The sequence below is a fragment of the Panthera onca genome, chromosome D2 (genome assembly GCF_046562875.1).
Source record: "Panthera onca isolate mPanOnc1 chromosome D2, mPanOnc1 haplotype 2, whole genome shotgun sequence".
Lineage (NCBI taxonomy): Eukaryota > Metazoa > Chordata > Mammalia > Carnivora > Felidae > Panthera > Panthera onca.
In genome coordinates this window covers 10,938,121-10,964,448 of record NC_138349.1, presented here as the reverse complement: position 1 = coordinate 10,964,448, position 26,328 = coordinate 10,938,121, and the positions used below count along the sequence as shown (strand labels likewise).

The 26,328-nt window shown below is 39.4% G+C and overlaps 1 protein-coding gene across 2 annotated transcripts in view; it reads left to right on the top strand.

Annotated features, from left to right (window-relative positions):
• The first annotated feature begins 3,736 nt into the window (after positions 1 to 3,736).
• WDR11 (WD repeat domain 11) overlaps positions 3,737 to 26,328 on the top strand; it is a 68,037-nt gene continuing 45,445 nt past the window's right edge. Inside the window, exons 1-11 of one of the 2 annotated variants that reach the window (XR_009612812.3) lie at positions 3,737 to 3,884; positions 4,723 to 4,834; positions 10,319 to 10,472; positions 11,404 to 11,577; positions 13,609 to 13,795; positions 16,487 to 16,652; positions 17,074 to 17,188; positions 18,232 to 18,427; positions 18,724 to 18,827; positions 22,479 to 22,655; positions 25,859 to 25,943. Coding sequence is in view for 1 of the 2 variants with exons in the window: in XM_081790456.1 (XP_081646582.1) it covers positions 3,799 to 3,884; positions 4,723 to 4,834; positions 10,319 to 10,472; positions 11,404 to 11,577; positions 13,609 to 13,795; positions 16,487 to 16,652; positions 17,074 to 17,188; positions 18,232 to 18,427; positions 18,724 to 18,827; positions 22,479 to 22,655; positions 25,859 to 25,943 (1,556 nt within the window). In the remaining variant the exon portion in view is untranslated. The remainder of the gene's footprint in view (positions 3,885 to 4,722; positions 4,835 to 10,318; positions 10,473 to 11,403; positions 11,578 to 13,608; positions 13,796 to 16,486; positions 16,653 to 17,073; positions 17,189 to 18,231; positions 18,428 to 18,723; positions 18,828 to 22,478; positions 22,656 to 25,858; positions 25,944 to 26,328) is intronic. The other variant, XM_081790456.1, reaches the window with a different exon arrangement.

The following is a 26,328-nucleotide window of genomic DNA, read 5'->3' as shown; positions in this document are numbered from 1 at the left end:
GAGAGAGAGAGAGAGAGAGAGAGAATCCCAAGCAGGCCCCTCGCTGTTAGCGCGGAGCCCGATGCGGGGCTTGAACTCGCGAACTGTGAGATCATGACCTGAGCCGAAGTCACAAGTTGGATGCTTACCTGACTGAGGCACCCGGGTGCCACCGCAGTGCTCTTTCTGATGTGACTTTGGAAAGTTCATGAGGTAAGTGTTCAGTTATCTATGATTTCCATCTTCATCACTTTTCTCTGCTTCCCCTGACCGGAGGGGAATAGCTATCAGAGATATCAGCAATATACACTTGACCCTTGAACAATGAGGGGCTTGGGGGCCAACCCCCTGTGCAGTTGAAAAGCTGCATATAAGTTTTGGATCCCCCAAACTTCACTGCTAATTGCCCACTGTTGACCAGAAGCCTTACCAATAACATAAACAGTTGATTAATACAAATGTGTGTATTTGTATGAATTCTATACTGTATTCTTACAATAAAGTAAGCCAGAGAAAAGAAAATAATTTAAAAAATAATAATTAGTTTATTATTATTATTATTGTTGTTGTTATTATTATTTTGAGAGCAAGAGAGCACGAGCAGGGGAGAGGGGCAGAGGGAGAGAGAGACCATCTTTTTTTAAATTTTTTTTTGACATTTCATGTATTTTTGAGAGAGAGAGAGACACACACAGAGCACAGTGGAGGAGGGGCAGAAAAAGAGGGAGACACAGAATCCGAAGCAGGCTCCAGGCTCTGAGCGGTCAGCACAGAGCCCGATGCAGGGCTCGAACCCATGAACCATGAGATCATGACCTGAGCCGAAGTCAGACCCTTAACCGACTGAGCCACTTAGGTGCCCTGAGAAAGACAATCTTAAGCAGGCTCCATGCTCAGCCTGGAGCCTGACATGGGGCTCGATCCCAGGACCCTCGGATCATGACCTGAGCTGAAATCAAGAGTAGGACACTCAACCGACTGAACCACTCAGGTGCCCCAAGAAAAGAAAATATTAAGAAAATCATGAGGAAGAGAAAATACATTTATAGTACTATATCTGCTGGAAAAAAAAAAATCTGCATCAAACTTGTGTTGTTCAAGGGTCATCTGTACTCTTATCTCCACCAGCTTTAAAAGAAAGAGAGAAAAATTGTTCTAGTTCAGGGATGCAAATGATATAGCAGTGGAAGGGTGCTCTGGGCCCTATTACCACGCTTTGGAGCTGATGTCTTCTGGCATGGGCATGGGGTGAAATTAGTTTTTCAGGCATGGGAGAGGAGCACAGGTTCTGTCCTATTGAAGAGATCAATAGTCCAGTGTGTCCAATATTCTGTCGCCACACTGGCCAAGACAGATGCTTCAGAGAAGGCCATAGAAACCCATTAACATATTTAATTCACACTTTGTACCATGGGAGACGTATTGCTATCCCAGCCCCGGCTGGTCATCCATCCTTGCCCTGAATATTTAACATTCATGTCCTCAAGGTAGCTTACAGATTTAAACTAGTGAATCCCTCTTCCTCCAAGAGGGTCACTTGCTGCACCTCTCTGTCTGTGAGTGCCATCACTGACTCCTCATTGTCACCTGAAACCTGATTGGCCTTATGCTTATGGCCACTTAAAGCTCCTGCTCCCTTAGTCATTTATTGAGGACCAACTGCATGCCTGAGAAGTGTTTGGCATTGGAGAGAAAGAAAGATTGGAATTTGGTCCCTTTCTCAAAGGAGTTCTAAGTCTACGAGGACGAATTTATTCCCCTGTATTACAGTTGCCTAAAAACGTGTTACTTTCCCTGTTAGACAGAAGCGTACAGGGATGAAAATCACGTGGAGTATATATATTGAAATAACACAGAAGAGTGGTTTCTCAGAGGTCACTACACAATACGTTGACTTACATCACATTGGCCAGAATTTAGCCTCATGGCTGGATCTAGTTGTCAGGGAAGCTGGGATATATATTCATTGAATGGCGTGAAAATGTGCTCAGATGCAAATTGTGGTTCTGTTTCTATGAAAGAACAGGAGAATGAATTTTGGGAGCCAAGTAGCAATCTCTGTCATAGGAAACATCAAAGATGTGCAATAAGGGGGTGATAAATGTAGACCTATGGGTATTGGCACCTCTGGATGCCCCCCAAAGCATCAGTAGGGAAGGATGTGGGGCGGGAAGGGAAGCAGCAACACTTGCCAGAGAGCAACTAGAAGGAAAAAGGAGTTCATTGGCTTTAACAGCTGAGATGGTATTGGAGGTGATCTTTGAGAACATTGTTTTCTAAGAGCAATAAGATGGACACAAAAATTACCAATTGTTTTGTACCTTGTGTTGAATGCATTGGGGAAAAAAGAGACATCGACAAAAATTATTCCTGGAAAGAAATCATGTTGAATCTTACAGTAAAGGGCATGGCAAAGACTCAAAATAAAGTCAGGGCTGTTAAGAGAGTCGCTCTGAACAGAGTGGCAAAGGTCGTGGAATGGAAGTGGTAAGACCTGGGCACCTCTCCTGTTTGAATCCTCAGAATACCAGGAACTTTTGACTTTTGTCAGTTGCAACTTCATCACCTCCGGGAATACATCCTTCTATTTTGAGCCAAAATAAAAAGAATGCAACACTTGTTAGCTACATAGCCGATCGTGTATCAGATGATCAGTGTAAACTCTGCCAGCACCAATTTTAATTCTTTCAAAACAAGCTATGGAACCTTGCTGTTTTCCCCTTTATAAGAGTGCACTCCGGCTCCCTGGCAATTTAGAGCATATTTTTGATTTGAGTGGATCCTATGTCCCATGGATTACAATCCCTAAAACCCCAAATAAATGCTTTAGTTGCTTTACAAACCTCTTCTTACTGATCAACAGTGCAGATGATGTGCTGAGCACAGAGGAGAGAGAGAGAGAGAGAGAGAGAGAGAGAGAGAGAGAGAGATGGAGTTTGATTTAAAGGAGAGCCGCAGAGGAAAAACTGCACAATGAAAGCCACCCCAACAAGCCCGCAAATTGACAGGTGGCCTCAGGGGTAATGCATTGTTTCAAATATTTTCAAGACCAGACACGCAGTGTTCTCCATATTTAGAAATTGTGTATATCAGAGCCATTCATCTCATCCATTCTTTTTTTATTTTTATTAAAAAAAAAATTTTTTTAACGTTTATTCATTTTTGAGAGACAGAGAGAGACAGAGCATGACTAGGGAAGGGGCAGAGAGAGAAGGAGACACAGAAAATCCGAAGCAGGCCCCAGGTTCTGAGCTGTCAACACAGAGCCCCACGCGAGGCTTGAACTCACAAACCGCGAGATCATGACCTGAGCCGATTGAGCCACCCAGGCGCCCCTCATCTCATCCATTGTATCCATTTTGTATTCCTATATCCCAGTCCTATTCCTATGTTTGTCCTATAAACTTCTTGAGAGCGGGGACGGTTTCTTCTTGGCTACACTGCAGATGCCTAGGACAGGGCTTGGCATTTGGTAGCTGTCCTAAATCAACAGATCAAAGTCAGAAAGGCTAAGTGGGGCTTTCAGCCCTTGCTTTTCACGATTTCCAGCAGGGCACAGAGGCCAATGCTGCCCCCACGGCAAAGCAAACAGACGTCATGGAAAGCAGCCCCGCCCCCACAGGGACAGGCAGCCCGGACCTGGGCGGCCGGACCCTGAAGGAGGCTGAACCGCGGAATCCAAGGTGGTGGGACCTTGCATCCGACGGAACCAAACGGCGGCGCTCAAGGAGCCACCCGGACTCTGCTTGGAACGGAAGCGCAGCGGCCGCCGCTTCCGGGTTGCCGGTGGGCGCCGAGGGCCGGGGTTGCGCCGAGGCGATGTTGCCCTTCACGGTGAACTTCAAGGTGTCTGCGCGCACCCTCACCGGGGCCCTCAATGCTCACAACAAGGCGGCGGTGGACTGGTGAGGGCGCCGCGCTCCGAGGCGGCCGGGCTCGGCCAGGAGTGTGTAGGGGAAGGGGAAAGAACGAGAGATTTCACCCCCCTGGTTAATTTGGCCTCGCCAAGCCGGGGGGGCTGCCTTCACGCTAGAGACTTTCTTTTCATGCTGGGTTTTTGTTGTTCCTATAAAAGGAGTAAATGCCCCACGGGCGAGCCCTCCCTGTGCAAACAGAGTTGCCCCGTTTCTCCCAAATTCTTGCTTTTTGCTCTTTCGCCCCGCACCTTCGCCCCCATCCCCTTCTCGTTTCTTTCCCTCGCCGCCGACCTCCAGCTGGTCTCCCTCCGCCATCAATTCCCCTGCCCACTTTCTCTTCCCCAATTTGTGTCTTCCTTCTGTGTCTTATACCTGTTTCTTACCTGTAGCTATTCAACAGCTTTGCCAGACGAGGCGCCTGTTTCCTTACCTGTCATCTCACCTTTACCTTTCCACTGTAAACCAGCACCGCAACTCCGACCGTGAACCCTGAGGCATAAAGCAAAATTCTGTACGGCACGGCACGTTAGCCAGAGGACTGAAACCTCCTGTCTGTCCAGTGTTGCCTTATACATGCTTACGGCTGTATACGCATGTCTCTTAGAAACTTTTTTTTATCCAAGTGCAAAACAAATGTCAACATTTTCAAGCTAGCTAGACGTTTTATTTAAATGAGATAAGGTAAAATACTGACCTTTATGCTTAAATAATAATTTTGTTAATGGTAGTATATATTAGATTTGCGATTTATTTTAGCACGTCTCTTGGCAAGAGAGAACTTAAGTCTTTGTTTTGTACTTAAGTTTTCATGTCACTGTTTTGTTAGGGGCTGGCAAGGTTTAATTGCTTATGGATGTCACTCGCTTGTAGTAGTGATCGATTCCAATACTGCTCAAACTCTTCAAGTTTTAGAAAAACATAAAGCTGATGTGGTCAAGGTAAGTCAAATTCCACTTTCACCCTATAACGTATTGTCTATTCAGAAGTTTTAAATACCACTAGATTCTCATCAAGTCATATATAAATGTTGTATGTATAACAGTATAAATGTTGAATAGCTTTTAAATATGATAATTTATCGGGGTATAAATGGCAATCCTAGATGAGCTTTTAGATACTAGCTCTTAGGTGATTTTGAAGCTAACAGTCGACACCAATTCTACCATTTACCAGAATACTTAGTATATGCCAAGATTTGAGCACTTAGCATATGCTAAGCATTTACAGATGAAAGCCCTCAAGCAATTCATTGTCTAATGAGGAACAATGAAAACACAAATACAGTTTGATAAGTGAACTCTGTGGAAAGACAAAGGAGCTACCTATCACCTAGTTTTGGGATCTGGGGAGAGTCACAAGTCTTTCCAGTTTAGGGACTGGTCAGCCGTCATTAGCAAGTGAGGAATTGGGGAAGAGGCACCCCAGGAAAAAGGAAGGATAGGCACAAAGGTAAGTAGGTGTGTAAAGATGGCTAAAAGTGGGGATACGCTTAAAGGGGTGATCGAAGAGGAGGCAGCCAGAGAAATTCATCCGTCCCGCAAGTGTTTCAAGGTTCTCACGGAATTAGGATTTTTAAGTAGTCAGTTGATAAGGTCCTATTGGCATCTTGGGAAAACTTACTCTGGCAGCAGTGCAGGATTTCTTGGAGAAAAGGCAGGATGGGGCAGGGAGATCGTTTAGGAGAGTTTTGCCATAATTTTAGCAGGAAATTCGAAGGGCCTAAGATTAAGCCAAGGCATGAAGGAGTCCTATTCAGGAGCCGCTTAAGAAGTAAACTTGATAGGGGTGCCTGGGTGGCTCAGTCGGTTTGAGTCTGACTCTTTTTTTTTTTTTTTTTTTTATTTTTGGGACAGAGAGAGACAGAGCATGAACGGGGGAGGGGCAGAGAGAGAGGGAGACACAGAATCGGAAACAGGCTCCAGGCTCCGAGCCATCAGCCCAGAGCCTGACGCGGGGCTCGAACTCACGGACCGCGAGATCGTGACCTGGCTGAAGTCGGACGCTTAACCGACTGCGCCACCCAGGCGCCCCAAGAGTCTGACTCTTGATTTCAGCTCAGGTTATGATCTCAGGGTCGTGGGATTGAGCCCCGCGTGGGACTCTACATGAACGTGGAGCCTGCTTGGGATTTTCTTCCTCAAAAAAAAAAAACAACAAAAAACTTGATAGCCTTTATAGTAGTCAGTTTAAGGAGAGTCGAAGCTATAGAATGATTCCAAGTTCTCTCTGAATAAGGGAATGATGTTGCTATGACCAGGTGAGTAGGTATGAAATCAGTGAGTTAAATTTTCAGCATGCAAAGTCTCAGATGCCTGGTGCACTTGACTTTTGAATTCTAGTGACCTGAAATTTTGAGGGAGAGGATTAGAGCTAGAGGTTTGGGGGTTTGGGTTTGTTTGGTAATAGCTTTATTGAGATACTCCTACCATAAAATTCACCCATTTATGGTGTACAATATCCATGGTCTTTAATATGTTCATAGAATTGTGTAGCCATCGCTGCAGTTTCATCACTGAATAGAAACCCAGTACCTATTAGTGGCTGCCTCTGATCTTTCGTTTCCTCATCCCTAGGCATCCAGTAAAATAGTTTCTGTAGATTTGCCTATTCTAGACATTTCATATAAATGAAGGAATAACAATATGTGGACTTTTGTGCCTAGCTTCTTTCACCTCTCACTCAAGGTTCATCCATGTTTTAGCACGTTTCAGTGCTCCGTTCCTTTTTATTGCTGAAGAATATTCCACTCTGAGTATACCACATGTATTGATGGACATATGGGTATTTCCCACTTTTTAGGTATTAGGAATAATGCTGCTATGAACCTGTATGTACAAGTTTTCATGCAAACATGTGTTTTCATTTCTCTTGGGTGCATACTGGGGAGTGGAATTGCTGACTCATATGGTAGCTCTGTGTTTAACTTGTTGAGGAACTTCCAGACTATTTCTAAAGAGGCTGCACCATTTTACATTCCTATTAGCAGTATATGAGGATTCCAATTTCTCTACATCCTCAGCGATGTTGGTTTTTCTCTGTCCTTTTGATTGTAGCCATCCTCCTGGGTATGAAGTGGTTCTCATTGTGGTTTTGGTGTGCATTGCCCTAGTGACTAATGATGTTGGACATCTTTTCATCTTTTCGTGTGTTAATTGGCCATTTGTATATCTTCTTTGAGAAGTGTCTATTTTAGTCCTTTGCCCATTTTAAAACTGTATTATCTTCTTATGGAGTTATTAGAATTCTTTATATATTCTACATAGAAGTCTCTTAGGAGATATATGGTTAGTAAATATTTTCTCTCATTCTGTAAGTTGTCTTTCACTTTCTTGATAGTGTCCCATAAAACATGAAAGTTTTTTTTTATTATTATTTTTTTAACGTTTATTCATTTTTGAGAGACGGAGAATGAGCAGGGAAGGGGCAAAGAGAGGGAGACACAGAATCTGAAGCAGGCTCCAGGCTCTAAGCTGTCAGCACAGAGCCCAGTGCAGGGCTTGAACTCATGAACAAACTGGATCATGACCTGAACCGAAGTTGGACACTCAACCGATTGAGCCACCCAGATGCCCCAAACATGAAAGTTTTTAATTTTGATGTCCAATATGTCCATTTTTTCTTGTTTTTTCTGTTGTTAAAATTTACACCTTTGTTTTCCTCTAAGAAATTCTAAAGTTTTAGCTCTTAGATATAGATTCATAATCCATTTTGAATTAGTTTTTATATATAATGTGAAGTAGGGAAAAATTCAGATGCCTTGTATCCTGCGATCTTGTTATTAAACTCTTTAGACCTAGTAGCTCTGGGGACACTTTTTACATAGTCATGTTATCTGCAGATAACAGTTTAGTTTTTTCATTGATAATCTATTATGTCTTCTATTTTTTTCTTGTCGTATTCATATTGCATTGGCTAGGACCTCTACTATAATGAATAGGAATGGTGAGAAAATACTCTTGTTCCTGAGCCCAGGGGGAGAGCATTCAGTCTTTCACCGTTAAGTCTGAGGTTAGGTACAGGGTTTTATTTTGAGAAAAATAGGTTCTCTCTCTTACCTACTCCCCAATCTTTTTGGCATTTCTGGAGTTTTCACTTCTTTGTGTGGATCCATGTTTCAGTCTGGTATTATACTCCCTTTGCTTGAAGAAATTCCTTCAAGTTCTTGAGGTATATGTCTAATATAGGATGATTCTCTTGGCTTTTATTTGTCTATAAAGGTATTTCATCAGTTTTTTTCTCTTATGATGCTTTAAAGATATTCCACTGTATGTGCAAACTCAAACACACAGCATTGCATAACTTCTGAGAGAAACTCTTATCTTTATTTCTCTACATGCAATGTATGTTTTCTCATTTGGCTGCCTTCAAGATTTTCTCCTTATCCTTAGTTTTAGCAGTTAGATTAGGATATATCTAGGTGATTTTAAACACACACACACACACACACACACACACACACACACACTGCTTGGCATTTACATAAATGGAATTCAAGCACTTAAATACATGCATACGGTCAATTCTTATCTATGATAGTTTTATTCTGTAAAGTTGATGCAAACGCTGACATTGGTGAATACTGAAATGTTGATTACTTCTAGAGGAAATACAGGTTAGGTTCCTGTGAGCCTCCTGTCATAACATTTTCATCTACTGATCAGTATATAACCTTGTTTCATATGTGTTTTTGTTGATTCATTAACATTGAGCGCACAGCCAGCAGCACTAAAGCTCATGCCTGAACAGAGCTTATCTCGTGTTTTTTCCAGAAGGCACATCACAGCTTCTTGGGCTTGGGACCACAAGATAGCACTTGGGCACTGTGCTTGGGGACCATTTTGAATTTGAACAGTGAAATCCTCAAGAAAAAGCACAAAACGTAAAAGACTCTTAACTATAGAGAACAAACAGAGGGTTGAAGGAGGGGTGGTGGGAGGGGGGATGGGCTAAATGGGTAAGGGGCATTAGGGAAGACACTTGCTGGGATGAGCACTGGGTGTTATACAGAGGGGATGAATCCCTGGAATCTACTCCTGAAATCATTATATCACATATGCTAACTAACTTGGATGTAAATTAAAAAGTAAATAAGTTTAAAAAAAAAAACCGCTTGTTTGCGTTATGAGAGCTGAAACAAGCACATTTTGTTTTATGTGGGAATTTTCACCCCTGTGCATGTGTCTGTGAATGACAGTGAAAGCCCTGCAAATACTGATTTTTTTAAATAAAAGCATCAATTTCAGTGAGGAGGCAAACTCAGCATCTGCAAATAATGAGTCCTGACTGTATCCACACAAAAATATACACATAAATGCACATTCAAACATGTATGCTTTTACACATTTATACACATACGTTTTATTAAAAAAAATTCTGGTCTGAGGAAAAGATGTATTACAATAGAATTTTAAGCCTTCTCAACACTAAAGTTCAGGAAATGTTTTGTTGCCATCTTTTTCATGAATGCTGTAGGAATTGGTTTCATACTTCCCTGCCTTAGCATTAGGCATAAACGTGTGTTTACGTATATATACGCACAAGTATCTATATGCATATGTTTATGTATGTATATATTGGAAGATTCTGTGGCATTTGGGTTCATTTATTAAACACATAACTTGCTGAGCACTAACTTTGGCCGTGTGTTAAGGTCTGGCCCTGTGTTAAGATAGCAATATGACTGAGCCCTGTGTGATCCTGCCCAGTGGAGCTTACAATTCATGGGTTGGTGATATAGGTCAGAACAGGGTAAATAAAGCAATTACCAATTGTTGTTTGGAAAATCCTTTGAAGAAAACAAGCTGGATGCTGAGCTAGGACAGTGGAGAGATTGTGGCCTTGGAAGGCCATGGCTTCGGGCAAAATGAAGACCATATGTTTTATTCCTGTCTCTAACCATCGGTATTTAATGCTCAGGATTAACCTGATTTGTGCCAGAATTCTTGTGGTTTTTATTTTAAAAATTCTTCTCTTACGATGTTGCTTGAGGTATGAAGCATTCCTTTTTTTTTTTTTTTCAAAGAGGAAAAATTAACATTTTTTTCCCCAATTTTAGGAAAAAGACAGAGGTTTTTTGCTTGCTTTTATTTTTTCCTATTTTTTTCCTCTGCAAGGCTTTGGTCTTTCTAAGTTGTCTCCTTTTAATTAGGAGAGGAGAATATGGAAAACCATTCTACTTAGCAGTTTAGGATTTCAGATGTCTTGTCATGATTAGATCTTATGATTGTAATGCAACTTAAAAAGCATCACAAATAATAAGTCTGATTTTTGAGACAGAAACCAGTTTCCTGTTTATGCTTTCTAAATATTTTTGTAACATAAGTGCAGACTGTAGTTGGGGTTCTGGTTGATGTTCTATGAAAATTGTGTTTAGTTTCATCCAGTACAAGTATTTACTTGATTTGATTTCTTCTTGGTACTAGGTTAAATGGGCCAGGGAAAATTATCACCATAACATTGGCTCACCATATTCCTTGCGCTTAGCTTCTGCTGATGTCAATGGAAAGATCATCGTTTGGGATGTAGCAGCGGGAGTAGCTCAGTGTGAGATCCAAGAGCATGCCAAACCTATTCAGGGTGAGGAAAGTCTGTGCTCCGCTAAGTGTTTGTGTTAATACACTTACTCTTAGAATGGTTTTTCCCCCTTTAATTTCATCACTTCCCAGTTAACGCTTGATTGTGTTTAGCCTGTTCTATTGACCTGAATCTAGCTTTCTTTTCCTTATCAGTGTATTTCTGTACGTTTCCTCAAATCTCAGCTGATCTGTGCTTCTGTAAATTGTGCTGGTTTTAACATTGACTTCAGTCAAGCATGATGAGAAAAATGAAGCTGCTATAAACAATATTATAATCTAAGCTATAACAGATGTAAACTTGGCTGAACTGCTGTTTTGAATTAGCCCTCAGTGCTTACTTTCTATTAATAGAGATGATCCACATTTTATTTTCATTTGCCTATAGATCATTTGTTTGTTTATGTTACTGACTTAAAACCAATATGGTATTCTTTAGATTCCAGGCTTTGACTGAGTGGCTTTCCTGACTGAATGAATTTTTTAAAAATTCATTTAAAAATGTTTTGTCGAGTGTTTTGTACTAGGTGCTGAACTAGATGTTTATTGTTTATTATTGTGAGAATAAACCTGAAACTCTGCAAAGTTCTGTTAAGTAATTCCACAAAAATGTTAGGAGAATATGACCTTGATCATGGCCAGCACAGTCTAAGACACAAAGTTTTAAGTAATGACTAGTGAAAACTGTCTTGTATTTTCTTTGAAGTAATTTGAAAATGTTGACCTTGAGGTTCTACTGTCCAGACAGCTCATTTGTATATAAAATTGCACTTTTTCTGTTCATTCTTCGCATAAATACCCATACATGCAACATAGGGAGAAGGGAAGTTGGGATTTTAAGGATTATGAAAAACAAAACAAAGTAAATGTCAAGAATACATTAGCCAAGAGTTCTGAAGTGATTTCTGAATTTTGCCTTTATCCGGTCTTTACAGATGTTCAGTGGTTGTGGAATCAAGATGCTTCCCGAGACTTACTACTTGCTATCCATCCACCAAATTATATTGTGCTTTGGAACGCAGATACCGGCACCAAACTGTGGAAGAAGAGCTATGCAGATAACATTCTTTCTTTTTCTTTTGACCCTTTTGATCCCTCACATTTAACTTGTGAGTAATAGTCTCTGGTGGAAAATGAGTTCTTCATAATATAGTTAATACTATATACATAAAATAGGCACAACCCGCATTGTACATCTATAAAGTGAAAACAACTGAGCCAAGCGGAGAAGTCCATATATCTGCAGCTCCTAATACAGACACTAAATCATAATCCCGTATCATTTGCAAGTATTTTGATGGTTAGAAATTTAAATCAGCAAGCTGTACCTTCACTGTGTTGAATTCGTAAATAGAATTAGATTAGCCAGGGAGAGGGAGTTGCTGGGCTATGCTAATTCAGGCTTAATTAAATTTGTTTTTCTAGGAACATTTAAAGAACCTGAGTCAAGAGTTTCATTTAGTATGTGGCCAAATTCAGTTCCTCTTTTAAAAAAACCGTTTAAATTCATGCCGTGTGTCTTGAGTGCCATAAACAGACGCGTGTGAGGAACAGAATAAGCCCAAGGGGATTTTTTCTTGCAGAGGTTGTTTTTGCCAGTGCGCTTTTGATAATGCACTGAGCTGCTGATCTAAAAACTAGAGTTGTTGTCAGACATGTATTTTTGTAACTAAATGATTTAGGAGAGATTCCTTATTCAGTATCTGACGGGTATTTCTTGAGCTATCACTACATGCCAGGCGTAAAGGAAATGAAGGGGAAGGGGGGGTGGGATGGGCAGGTTGTCAGATTAGACAAAGTGGTCAGAATAGACTTCATTTTGATATTTGATCAAAAACTGGAGAGGTAAGGGAATTAGCTGCGGTAAAGAATGTTTTCCCTGAATTTGAATGACTCGGAGTTGTGACTTTTATCTACCGGCGTGTGTTCTTACTGAGTGTATATTTGTGTGTTGGAGAAGGAAGAGAAGGGTGTACAAACAGAAACCAAAATGGGCAGTGTGGCCGTGGAGCTCCAGTAGTGTGTGGTTAGGCTTTGCGTGTGTCTATCTGTGTATACGATCTTGTGCCTACACGAACTCTCTGCCTGGTTTGTGTGGTGCCGTGGGGACGCAGGGGTGGGCTGCATTAGCTGGTCGACTCGGGGAGGGAGGGCATCATAAAAATGGGGAATGAATGAGACCTTGGAAAGTGAGTTCTGTCATCTGAAAAGGAGATAAGGCCTCAGGCTAACTTACTGCATCTCTGTAATTTGGTTGATAAAAGCACTGTATATTTCAAAGCTTCAGTTCACCCAACATCTTTGATTTACTCCTATTGAATGTGCTCAGGCTGTCATAACTCTTGAATACTTCTTTGCTCTCTGTGCTTAAGGCAGCCTCACTGTCTGCAGGAAGCCAGGGTAGACAACATTTCTCTGTTCAGATATCCTTGTAACGGCCCCAGTTTTGGAGGGAGATTATTTTTCAGTCATAAAAAGGCATAATTTGTGTTGGTAAATGTGGTGCTGCCTTCTTGAATACTTCTGTTTCCTGTACATTCATTTAGTAAGCCATTGTTGGCACTCTATTTTTACTCTAGACATAAAGAGAAAAAGAATACTCTTTCATATTTCCTGAGGTTCAGTCCGATGCTCCAGAAGAAAAAGGAAATATATTTAGATTGAGTAGCTCATGATAATCATAAAAAATTAATAACACATCAAATATTTGAACTTAGCTACGTGTGATATGTAGAGTCTCTTATATATGGGATTTTTTTTTCGTCTGTGAATTTTATATTCTGAAAAGTCTTTGGATTTTGAAGTTAACGGATATAATGAAGAAAGGTTTTTAATGAAAGTCCGTGCACTGAATTTATTTGGAAGAACAAACATTTGTTCTTTCTGCCGGCAACCGTCTGGTATCGTTTTAATATAAAACATTAATTTAAAACACTGAGCTTGGAGGCCTCCGATGAATTGTAATGGACCACCTGTTTGACTTCAACTTGGAGAACTTTCCAGTTATGTTATGACTACATTACACTGCCAGTTCTATATTACTAAAATTACCATTACCTTACTTTCAGACTTGTATTGGAATAAAACTCTGCGCTAAACTTGATTAAACTTTAATCAGAGTTTTGCTTCTCTCAATATAGTACTCACCAGCGAGGGTATTGTATTCATCTCAGACTTCTCTCCAGCCAAGCCTCCCTCGGGCCCTGGGAAAAAAGTTTACATATCCAGCCCACACTCCAGTCCAGCTCATAACAAGCTGGCTGCAGCCACAGGGGCCAAGAAGGCTCTTAATAAAGTAAAAATCTTAATTACTCAAGAGAAACCTAGGTAAGTTACAAGTGTAAAACTGATAACCTTCATCTATTCACCGTTTATCTGCCATCCATTCATGCAGCATCATTTTTGAAGAGGTGCTTATACTGGTTTTCTCCTTTACCTCCCCCTTTCTTATTTCTGGTTTTGAATTTACAGGAGGAGAATGTTCTGTCTCTTCCCCAAAGAGGAGATTCTGCATTAAACACGGTTCCTTCACTTCTATTCATTGTGCTAACCTCTCCCCCGCTAATTTTTACAGATCACAGTTTTTGACTTCAGTTTTTTTTATCTCTGAAAGTATAAGATGAAGATTTTAAAGTTGGCTGTTGAGTACATTAAAAATTTGGGGGGAAAAGCTGGATTTTCATTTTAAATATATTTTCCTGACTTAAATGCCGTGCAGTCTCATTAGCTGCTAAAATAGGTGTGTTTCTTGGGGCGCCTGGGTGGCTCAGTCGGTTGAGCGTCCGACTTCAGCTCAGGTCACGATCTCACGGTTCGTGAGTTCGAGCCCCGCGTCAGGCTCTGGGCTGATGGCTCAGAGCCTGGAGCCTGCTTCCGATTCTGTGTCTCCCTCTCTCTCTGCCCCTCCCCCGTTCATGCTCTGTCTCTCTCTGTCTCAAAAATAAATAAACATTAAAATACGTGTGTTTCTCTTACACATGTGAGGATGTTTCCTATACTGGTAAAGGGCCAGGATTCTAGGGAACAGTGACTCAGAAAATTCTTTAATGTTGCTCAGATTTCAGTCTCCCAATCTCTAAAACAGTGTTCTAAAGGATTTTAGATGGTCGTTGTAAGGATTAATAGATACAGTAACTTAAGTACTTAATGTAGTGGCTGATACTTAGCAAGCATTTATTTGGTAAATGCTACCTGTTGTTTATCTCAGAAATTGGAACGGAATAAAATTTTATTTTAAGTAGCTAATTTTATGCATTAGAAATAGATTTTAGTCCTTTTTTTCCCTAGAGAGCTATGATTGTTCTTATATTTTTATTGCTTTGGCAGTTTTTTGGCATTCATTTTAACAAGGCTCTTATTTTTAATGTGCTAAAATTATTCTCTCTAGATTTTATGGTTAATTACCTGAAAAAATATGTGGTAAAATACAAATAGCTCTACAAATATATTCTGAATTTATATATAAGTATCATTTTTATGTATTCAGCCATAGGCTGATTACGTTCACTAATTTATCCCCCACCCTGTGCTGAAATAATTTAAGATTGTTCCTTAAATGCCTTAAGAGAATTTTCTATTTTTTTTTTTTTTTTTGATTCTGTGTTGTAAATACATCTTTTGAAGTCTGAATTGTTTTATGTTATGATTTGGGGAAATGGATTCCTAGTCCCTTCGAATAGAACCACTCCAGGTGCATTCACATCCATCATTACATATCCAACTACAGTTCTGGGCAGCATTACGGTGCCTATTTTATAAGTGAGGAAATTGAGTTCCACATTGTTTGAAATATGTTCCTCAAGCTTGCCCAACTAGGAAATGGCAGAGCCAGGATTTTAATGCAAGCTCTGTCCCTCTTCTAGTCCTCTAGTCTAACTTTATTTTAATTTGAAACATTTTAATCATTATAGAAAAGGAAAATAGCACATAATTATATGTTTATTCCTATTTATGTTTAATATGAAAAGTTGTGATTAAATATATGCAAGTCACGACTAAAATGATTCTTGAGTCTCTTGAACAGTCTTCTGCAATCGTTATATAGTTTTATTAATTTTATTTACACAGAAGAAAATGCTGTGATAAGTGAATATGATGCCCTACTTTGTTTCAAAACAGATTTAAGACCACTTAAAAGTGAATGAAGGCAGAGGGGAAGTGACTTGCCCAAGGCCGTACAGATAGTTCATTGACTCCTGATCCAGGGGCCCTAATTGGCCGAATTATTTTTGTTTTGATGCTGAGTCTTGATTTCAGCAGTCTGTCTGGTACCTTTTTTTTTTTTTTTTTTTTTTTTTTAAATATTTGAGAGAGCACACGAGCTGGGGAGAGAGGAGAGAATCCCAAGCGGGCTTCACTCTCAGCGCGGGGCCCGACGTGGGGCCCTAGCCCATGGACCGTGAGATCATGATCTGAGCCAAAGAGTCGGATGCTTAACTGACTGAGCCACCCAGGTGCCCCTGTTTGGTACTTCTAATTGCAAAATAAAAATAAAACTACTGGGGCGGCTGGGTGGCTCAGTCGGTTGAGCATCTGACTCAATTTCGGCTCAGGTTGTGATCCCAGAGTCGTGGGATCGAGCCCTGCGTTGTGCTCCACACTGAGCATGGAGCCTGCTTGGGATTCTCTTCCCCTTCTCTGCCCCTCTCCCCTCACTCATGCTCTCTTTCTCTCTAAAGTAAACAAAATTTAAAACTTTTAAATAAGTGAATAAAACTCTCTTATGAATGCCAGTACAGTTTTGTCACCTACCGTCTTACAGACGTCGTACTTTAAATTTCTCAGAAATTTAGAAATGTCTCTAATCTATGCAATATTGTTGTCATAAATTTGGATTTTGGCACGTAGTAGAGAAATAATTTTAGATGCTAGTCCCTGTTGGTCATTTCAGGAAACAGTTGTACATTCACATTGACAGTTCTGTGGAAAGGACAAAATTCAGTATTTTATTAGCTTTTTTGATATGAATAAAGTCTTTGACTCATTTCTTGATGCCTAAAATACATTTACTTTTTTCAGTGCTGAATTTATAACTCTCAATGACTGCCTTCAGTTGGCATATCTGCCTTCCAAAAGAAATCACATGTTGTTACTCTATCCTCGAGAGATTTTAATCCTTGACCTTGAGGTGAATCAAACAGTGGGTGTGATTGCAATAGAACGAACGGGAGTTCCATTTCTGCAGGTATCTGTGATTTATAAATTACATCCCCAAAAGTTGATTATGAATGTTATAGAAAGAAAAAACATAATCGTAGAAATGTCCTTAGTTCCACCTTTTCTTTTCTGTTTATTTAGAAATTAACAATGTTGTCGTATATTCCGATTTTTCTACACTTTCAGTTGGTTTGATTTACCCTAGAAATTCTTCTGACTGGTCTGGAGCTAAGTATTGAACTATTTAAGTTACCTAGACAAAGACAAATTTTTTATGTATATAAGTGGAGTTTTTGAATGTTCATTTAGTTTAAGGCTTGGAGATTATGTGTGTATTTTTGTTTTCCTTTTATTTTTTTTTTGCCCATATTCTCTAAATATGAGTTCTGAGCTTCCCAGTATATACTCTTTATTGTGTTTTTAAAAATGATTATATTATCTATTTAAAGGTAATACCCTGCTTTCAACGAGATGGTTTATTTTGCCTACATGAAAATGGTTGCATAACTTTACGTGTTCGAAGATCTTATAACAGCATTTTTACCACTTCAAATGAGGAGCCAGGTGAGTTTATATCTCAGAATAATATTAATGTATTTTTCTTTAGAATTTCATAAACCTTCATGTGGCAGATACCAGCCAAGGCATAGAGTTAATGGTAATCCTGGCCTTGAGAAGTAGAATATGGTTGTGCTCTGGATCGGGCTCCACACTGACAACACAGAACCTGCTTGGGATTCTCTGTCTGTCTCTCTGTCTGTCTCTCTCTCTCTCTCTCTCTCTCTCTCTCTCTCTGTGCCCCTCTCCCATTCATGCTGTCTCTGTCTCTCTCGAAATAAATAAACTTAAACTTAAAAAAAAAAATAGAATATGGTCATAATATGAGGCATAAAAAAGCACAAGCCCAAGATTCATCTCTTGGTGTTACAATAGTGTTCGTCCTACACAGCAAAGAAAGTAATGATTTGTAATTCCTTCTCAATTGTATCCATGAGCCAAGTAGGTATTATCTTTGTGAATTTTTCTTCAGCACAAGTAGACCCAGTAAAATACCTTTGTTATTATACTCCCTGACTTCACCTCTGCTTTAGGAATTTCCATTGTAAAATGACATAGGTTAATAAGTCACCAGGGTACTCAGTTGTCATTTTCAGTCTTCTCCTGGAGAATGAAAGCGGTGTTTTGTAAAGTGATGTACTACATAAAGGCAAAGGTGACTTTCACATCTTTTGTAGAGAGCCATTATTTTCAGGCTCATTATATAGACCACTGTAAATTATGATGCTCTATAGTGTACTGTACATTACTTAATCATATCACTGTTGATCCTTTTTCAAAGTTATTTTCGTTTTTAAAAATATTAAAAAACAAGCCATACTGATTATAGTTTTTATTTTGGAAATTAAACTTGGCGTAGACCATCATTAAATGAATTATATTTGTATTCTGAAATTAGTAGTAATTGTAAAGGGAGAAGGCATGTGTGACAGACTCTGCCCTAGTGAAGGAATGATGTTCTTTTTAGTTGAGGTTTGATTTGAACTAAATAGTAGTGATACTGCTGCGGTTGTTTTCTGCCATTTAAAAGAAAACAATACTGTGTTAAGATCCAGATCCTGTCCAGGAACTTACCTATGATCTACGAAGCCAATGCGATGCCATCAGGGTGACAAAAACCGTGCGTCCCTTCAGTATGGTGTGTTGTCCTGTCAATGAGAATGCAGCTGCCCTCGTTGTGAGTGACGGCAGGGTCATGATATGGGAGCTGAAGTCTGCTGTTTGTAACCGAAGCTCACGGAACAGGTAAATGAATCAACGGGATCATTTTCTGGTTTGTTTCCTCTTTTTAAAAGATTACCAGAATCATATGAAAATAGCAGGGACTTTTTTTCCTTCAGAAAATATTTTTAAAGTGAGAATTCAGACTTTAGATTATCAGGGAATTGTGTAAATCTGCCAGGGAAATTTGCCTGTGGGTAAGATGAATAGGTACCGTAAAAGTGGGTAGAATGCCATGATCCGAAATTGGTAATTTGAGTTACTGAAATGTGACGTCGGTTTTAAATATGTGAAATCATGTAATTGTTATGTCTTTGCAGTAGTTCTGGTGTGTCACCTTTATATTCACCAGTGTCTTTCTGTGGAATTCCTGTAGGAGTGCTACAGAATAAACTCCCAGACCTCTCCTTAGACAACATGATTGGTAAGCTATTTTCTTTCCTCTAACGTTTAGGTTAGGTATTCTTCTTGAAGGGCAAAATTAATAGTCTCTGGTTTGCAATTATTATAAAGTCAAAGTTAATACTTGAGAAAACTAAAATGTGGAATCATTCTTCCCTCAATAAATCCGAGAGTATGAAATATTTAAGCATAAAAGCCTAGATGAGCATTACAGTTATTAGAATTAGAAAATGTTCATTCATGAGAGATTCTGATTTAAATGAAGGGGATGACATTAGGCCTCCGAATACCAGATGTAGTCTGTGCTGAGTCCTGCCCTACCTCCCCAGGGCCTTCATGCTGGCTCGTCCCTTCACTCTGAACACATACTTTCTTTCTCTCCCTTTCTGCTACTCCTGATTCAAGATTCAGCTTGAGTGTTGCTTTCTTTAGTCTCCCTAGCCTGACCTAAATGGTCTTCATTTGTGGTCCCTAACAGTGGTCAGTTGATTGTAGTGATTTTGTTTCCTCCAGTAAATTATAAACTCTGTAAGTTTGGGTCAGTGTTTGATTCCACTTTGTATCCCGAGCATTCAGCAAAGAGCCTTGTACATTCAAGATGTGCAGTATACATTTGTTGAAGGAACAAAGTGAGCAGTTTTAGAAAAAGGTTATTTCAAACATTTTGATGTACATTTTAAAATTTTCATGTTGGGGATTCTTTCAACAAATATTTAATTACAGATAACATATTGTTTCAGAGTTATTTAAGTATTATAGGGTCAGTATATACTAAAGGCAGAATGACGATTTATGATTTCAAATATTGTACAACTAGAAATTGTAAATATGCCAAAGAGTTTTGATGTCTAATTCTTTGAAAATTATGGCTCTGGCTCATAAAGGATTTTCTGTACCGTTATTCATAAAGTTGATATTGTTTAGTAGGTTTTTTTTTTTAATGCTGATGATGATTATGCTAGAAAGAACATTACCATATTAATCTTCAAAAAAAATTTTTTTTCAACATTTATTTATTTTTGAGAGAGAGAGAGGGACAGAGCACGAGCAGCGGAACCCACGGACCATCAGATCATGACCTGAGCTGGGTGTCAGATGCTTAACCAACTGAGCTACACAGGCCCTCCTCCTTTATTAATCTTTTTAATCAGAGATGACATTTGGGGCACCTGAGTGGCTCAGTTGGTTAAGCATCTGACACCCAGCTCAGGTCATGATCTCACGGTCTGTGGGTTCAAGCCCCACGTTGGGCTCTGTGCTGACAGCTGGGAGCCTGGAGCCTGCTTCGGATTTTGTGTCTCACTCTCTCTCTGCCCCTCCCCCACTTGTGCTCTGTCTCTCAAAAATGAATAAAAGTTTAAAAAAAATTTTTCTTTTTAAATCAGAGATGACATTTATTGGTGCTGTGCTAAATGCCCTGCATGTTACCTTAATAACCCTGCAAGATGGGTAATACTATTATTATTTCTATTTTATGTAAGTGGGAACTGAGACCCAGAGAAATTTAAAAAACTCGTCCCAAACCACACAGCCAGTAAGTGGAAAAGCCCCCATGTGAGCCCAGTCACCCAGTCTGGAATCTGCTCCTTGGCCGTGACCTCCAGTCCTGGCTGCTCTACTGTGATCTTAGGCAAGACCTGACTTCTCCAGGCCTTGCTTTTCTCACGATTCTTCCCACTTGCAAAATCCTTTTGCTCAATCGCACTAACGTGTATATTTAAAATTCTTTCTCCTCATCTTCCAAACATAATCCATATGAGGAAGTTTAGACACATACTTGTTTTGCAGAATTCATTTTGTCAGTAACACAGTTTGCTGAGTTAATTGACCTTGTCTTCACTTAATGTAAAATATTAAAGTGAGAAGAATTATAAACACTCACGCATAGAACTAATCAGGAATATGAAGCCCACAGGAGGCTGAAATTTCATGCTGTTTAGGTATCTAAGTGATATAAATTACATTTTTTTAAGAGACAAAAGGATACGGATTGTATACAATTCCTGACAATGTAGTTGATTTAAAAGCATTAAATAAATAAAGCTTTGTTACTTGAAAACATTTTAATTAAAACTTTTAATTAAACTTTTAATTTGAAATTCACTATGTCCTTAGTGATAATTGAAAGCAATTCATTTAAATACAGAGGCCTGATTTATATTCATTGGGTAAAGCCTGCTGCTTTTTAAGACCTAATCTGCCCTACCTTGTGAATTGCCTCTATGGGAGAAGTTTGAAGAAAAATATGGCCATTCTCAGAAGTCAACTCCAAGCTACAGAGGGTTGGTAAACATGGTACCTATATGTTGAACTTCACATTCCTTTAGACTCTGTTTTTTGTTACCAAAGGCTGATACCAATTGTATCACTGATCTTAAGGGATCATTTTATTTGGATTAAATTGATGGCCGTTTTTCCTGTACGTCTTACGAATTTTAAAGTGTCGCTTTATTAAAACGACTTTATAGCTTCAGAAAGTTATAGTCAACATTCAGAGTCCCATCATCCACTTACAGTAATTATTTACATTTTCCCCTTTCACAGTGCATGTGTGGTGTGTGCATACATATGTATATGTATGTGTCTACACACACCCACACTCATGTATCCTTTACTATGTGTTCTTGACGACTATGTCCCGATATTCAGTAGTGGTTTATAGGAAGAAAATTTGTATATTATACTCTTTTTAGTGAGTGGTCTTGATTTTGTTGTACTCTTCATATTCACGTTTTGTTAAAATGGTTTTACCGAATCTTTTTAGTTTGAGACTTAATAACCTAAGTATAAATGCTATATCTGAAAATAATGCCCATCTGTCAACCATGACAGTTTACACATTATTTATACCATATATTAACATATATTCTCATGTTTGTATGTAACATATATAACTTATTTATATATGTTATTTTATGTTTATATATGAAGTATTTAATTATAAGGCTTAAATTTTATAATTACATTGACACACTGAGATTTCCCATTAGAAATCTAGATGGGTTCTTTGAACCTGCAGTTGGCGATTACTATTTTATGTATACTTGAGCAAGTGCATCAGTTTGAAAAGCAACCCTTTAAAAAGGCAGGCGGGGGGCGCCTGGGTGGCTCAGTCGGTTGGGCGTCCGACTTCGGCTCAGGTCATGATCTCGTGGTTTGTGGGTTTGAGCCCCGCGTCGGGCTCTGTGCTGACAGCTCGGAGCCTGGAGCCTGTTTCGGATTCTGTCTCCCCCTCTCTGTGCCCCTCCCCTGCTCCTGCTCTGTCTCTGTCTCTCTCTCAAAAAATAAATAAACGTTAAAAAAAAATTTTAAAAAGGCAGGCGGTAAGGTGGGAATGTACTGCAATATCCCACTCCGTAGAAGCTGCTCTCGAACCCAGGTCCCCTCATTGGCTTTGTTTGGTGTCCTCGTACCCGGAACTCAGGCTGAAATCATGCTTCTTAGATGACAGGTCCCTGAAGTCCGGACAGCAGTGCTCCAGAGTGGTCTGTCCTCTGAGATGGTAGACGGTGTGGTTTAAGTCCCATAGCCGAGTACAGAGCCACTGTTCAGCTGTAGCCCCTCGGGTGCTGCGTGATACCCTGTAGGTCTGAAGAGCATTTCCAACGAAAAGTTTCTTTACCTTTCAGCATACGTTATAATGAATATGTTTGTATTTTTGATTACCGATCAGGACAAAGCGCCATCGCCGGGGAGGAGCATCCTAAAGGCCCCGTTCTGCAGGAAGTGCACCTCAGGTTCCTGCTGACGGGACTGCTTTCAGGGCTGCCCTCACCTCAGTTCGCCATCCGCATGTGCCCGCCGCTGACCACAAAAAACATCAAGGTGTATCAGCCACTGCTTGCTGTTGGTGCGTATTGGACCTGTTCTTTTTTTAGTCCTTCATGCCTCCTTTCGTTTGTAAGACATTTAAGTTTGCTGGTTACTGGAAAATCCTTTCTTTGAGGATAAGGAGGAAGAGGCCCAGTGAATCACGTATATACACATCTTAAAATACTTTGCTTCTTGGGGCGCCTGGGTGGCTCGGTCAGTTAAGAGTCCAACTCTTGACTTCGACTCAGGTCATGATCTCTCACTGTGTGAGTCTGAGCCCCGCATCAGGCTCTGCTGACAGCGTGGGGTCTGCTTGGGATTCTGTCTCCCTCCCTCTGTGCCCCTCCCCTGCTTGCTCTCTATCTCTTCTCAAAATAAAAATAAACTTAACATTTTTTTTCTTTTTTCTCTCCTCTTAAGCCACCCTTTTTAGTCATTTAATTTAATTTCAAAATTTTTTAAGTTTATTTATTTTGAGAGAGAGAGTGTGAGCACAGGGTAGGGGCAGAGAGAGAGAGAATCCCGAGAAGGCCCTGCGCTGTTAGTGTGGAGCCCAGTGTAGGGCTAGAACTCATGAATTGTGAGATCATGACCTGAGCCCAAGCCAAGAACGTACCAAGCCATCAGGCGCCCCTATTCATTCATTTTGATCGCAGTGTTCATTCCTCCACCTGACCCTGGGTGATAGAGCCCCTGACACAATGGGTATCTTTCTGAAATGTTAAGAGGATAATCCCTGTGTGATGCTGAATCCAGATTCCTTGTCTTCATTTGGACTACCCAAGGCTTATTCTGTGCATGTCGTTTTGTTTTGGGTTTTTGTTAATGAATAACATAATCATAGCTAGCATTTTAATGATAGCAGTGCTCTTCATCTGGTATGAATTATGTATGAAATGTTGTTTAAAGTGACTGTGGTCTCTCTAAAATAAGATTTGCCTTTTGGGTTGAAATTGCAAAGTTTTGTATTATAGATAGAAAATGGGTCTGGGTTTCAACTTGCTGTCACATTAACTTATAGTAATGTGAGTAACCTAACTTCCTTTATAGAGGAAAGCAAATTTTAATTTGCTATTAAGTATATAAGGTTAAAGTCCATTTCTCTATAATTTCAAAAAGTATATTCATTTGAAATTGTCAACATTTTTTCTTAAGAGGCTGTTGGTTGGCTTCTGGCTTTCACTCTGGGCCTCTAACACGATTTGTGATTTTTTTTTTTTTTTTTATCCTAAAACGAAAACCTGACCCACAGTTATTTTGTTGCTAGGATGTCTCAGCGTCTCAGCTAACAGTTGACTTGTGAGTACTGAAGGCTCACTGGAGTAATTCTATTTGTCAGTGTTCGGATTTTCCCATTTTTCCTGTCACTGTCTTCCAAAAGTGGTTTGCGTTTTAAGGTTTGGTAGTCTGTGTGTACATGTGTCCACATTTATGTAAATCAAATATTTAGTTTTTGCTTCAGAAACTATTAAGCCTCTTATAGAAATTTTAATTGGAATTTGTCAGTGTACATTATATGGACGTGCATGTACAGTGTCAGTATACCTAATTTGTGAAATAGGATTTGGTCAATTTCTTGGAGAAAATTCTTGGCACAGCTAAATAATAAGAGCTGAGTCGGGATCTGAGATTTCTCTCTTTTTTAAAAATTTTTTTTACAACTTCTTTTAAGTTTATTTTTATTTATTTTGGGAGAGCGAGTGAGCAAGGGGGTGGGGGGGAGAGGGCAAGGGCAGAGAGAGAGGGAGACAGAATCTCAAGCAGACGCTACACTGTCAACCACAGAGCCTGATGTGGGGCTCGAACTCACGAACCCGTAAGATCATGACCTGGGCTGAAATCAAGATTTGGATGCTTAACCGACTGAGACACCCAGGTGCCCCAGGATCTGAGGTTTCTATTGTAGAAGAAGCTCTATTGTACTGGTATGTCGTGACAGTCAAGTCATTTATTGAGTTTAATACAATCACAAAGTAAAAGGAAAAAACATAAATAAGTGCCTAAGCTTTTGTAGAGTCACTAGGGGAAAAGAGGCAGACTTCCACTGTGGAATTCTTCCTCCTATAGCACCCCTAGAAGATTAGATCATAGGTTCAGCATCATCAAAACTTGCGGAATATAGAAATCATTTGATTATTATGAAGATCTGTTAATTGAAAGATTTTAGTAATTTTTTAGATACTGTCTCAGCGCTAGAAGTGACTAATTATTGTGGAATAGATGATAAGTGCACCCAAGTATGATAGTGTGTTTTCCTAAAATAGTTTTATAAAATATTTAATGAAGCTTTATTCAGCAGGTGAGCTAAAATTGGAGCTTACCTAGCATTTTTACTTCTTCTATTATTATTATTCTATTATTTCTATATTCGATTACTTTGCATGAATCCATTCATTTTTTTAAGTCATGCGCGGCGAGAAAGTGATTGGCCAACAAGTTATACTGTTCACTTTTCTGGCTTCATTTATAAAAACATTTTAAGGACTGAAACTTTACTTTTTTAAGTATGGCCATGTCCCTTCAAATTAAATTTTAGACACACACACTACCTGAGACCATGAAAAGCATTAGGCATAATAATAACTATAAACCAAAATCACACTGATAACAGAAATAGTACTTAGTTTGTGCTAGGTACTATACTAAGTGTTTAAAATATGTCTTCTAATTTACTCTCCAACACATAGATTTTCTATGGGATTAAGAACACAGATTAGTATAGGTAGGTGATTTGTAAGACTGTAAGACAGAGCCAGAGCTTGACCTCAGGCTTGTAATCCACAGTGAACCGCCATACTTGACCATCTCTATGATTTATGTAATGTAAAAGACAAAACAAAAAAATCTTTGTAAAGAAGAATGCAAAAGTCCTGCTTGATGAGTTCTGCTAGGTTGCCTTTTTGAGGACCAGCTATATAGTAAACACTCCAAATCTCAGAAAGTATGAGTTCTCATGTATAAAAAAGCTCAGCAAAATGCTTCTTCAAATCCTGTGTGTATTGAGTTAGAGTTTTGAAGTCTTTCTGTAAAAACCTATCCCTGGATTTAGGTAAGATTCAGACCACATAAGATTTTTTGAGAAGAGAGAAGACAGAGAAATTAACTCTTTCTTCACTCATAGCTTGGGTTCCTTTTAGAAAAGGTAAATTTGTAAAATGATGAAAATCTTGAGAAAAGACTTGTTGGAAAGATCTGGAACTCCCATTAGATTAATACCCTTCTTTTACATCATTTCGATAGGTACAAGTAATGGTTCTGTCCTGGTGTACCATCTCACCAGTGGGCTGCTGCACAAAGAGTTAAGCGTCCACTCATGTGAAGTCAAGTGAGTATGTCGTTGTGACATTGACATCACAAATACAAGAATACTGGAAAAAAGTGCTGGTAGAATTTTCTATATTGAATCCTCTGCAGAGGTGATTTTTTGCCTGGAAACTTGGAACAGTGATTATTCAGGTTTAGAGTAATGGTTATGTTAATCAAGGCTGAGCACTAATTGTTTGCTTTGTGAAAGGGTATTAGGCAGTGGGAAATTTTCTTTCTACCTTTTATGGCTGCATCTTATTTCTACAGTCTAGGATATTTTCTCACTAGATATCACTGCGTTTCCTTGTTCATATTTCTATGATTTGTTTTTCATGTCTATAGAGATCCATCAGTAAGACTGTTCCTGAAAAATTTGAATCAAGGTGTTTTAATTATTAACAAAT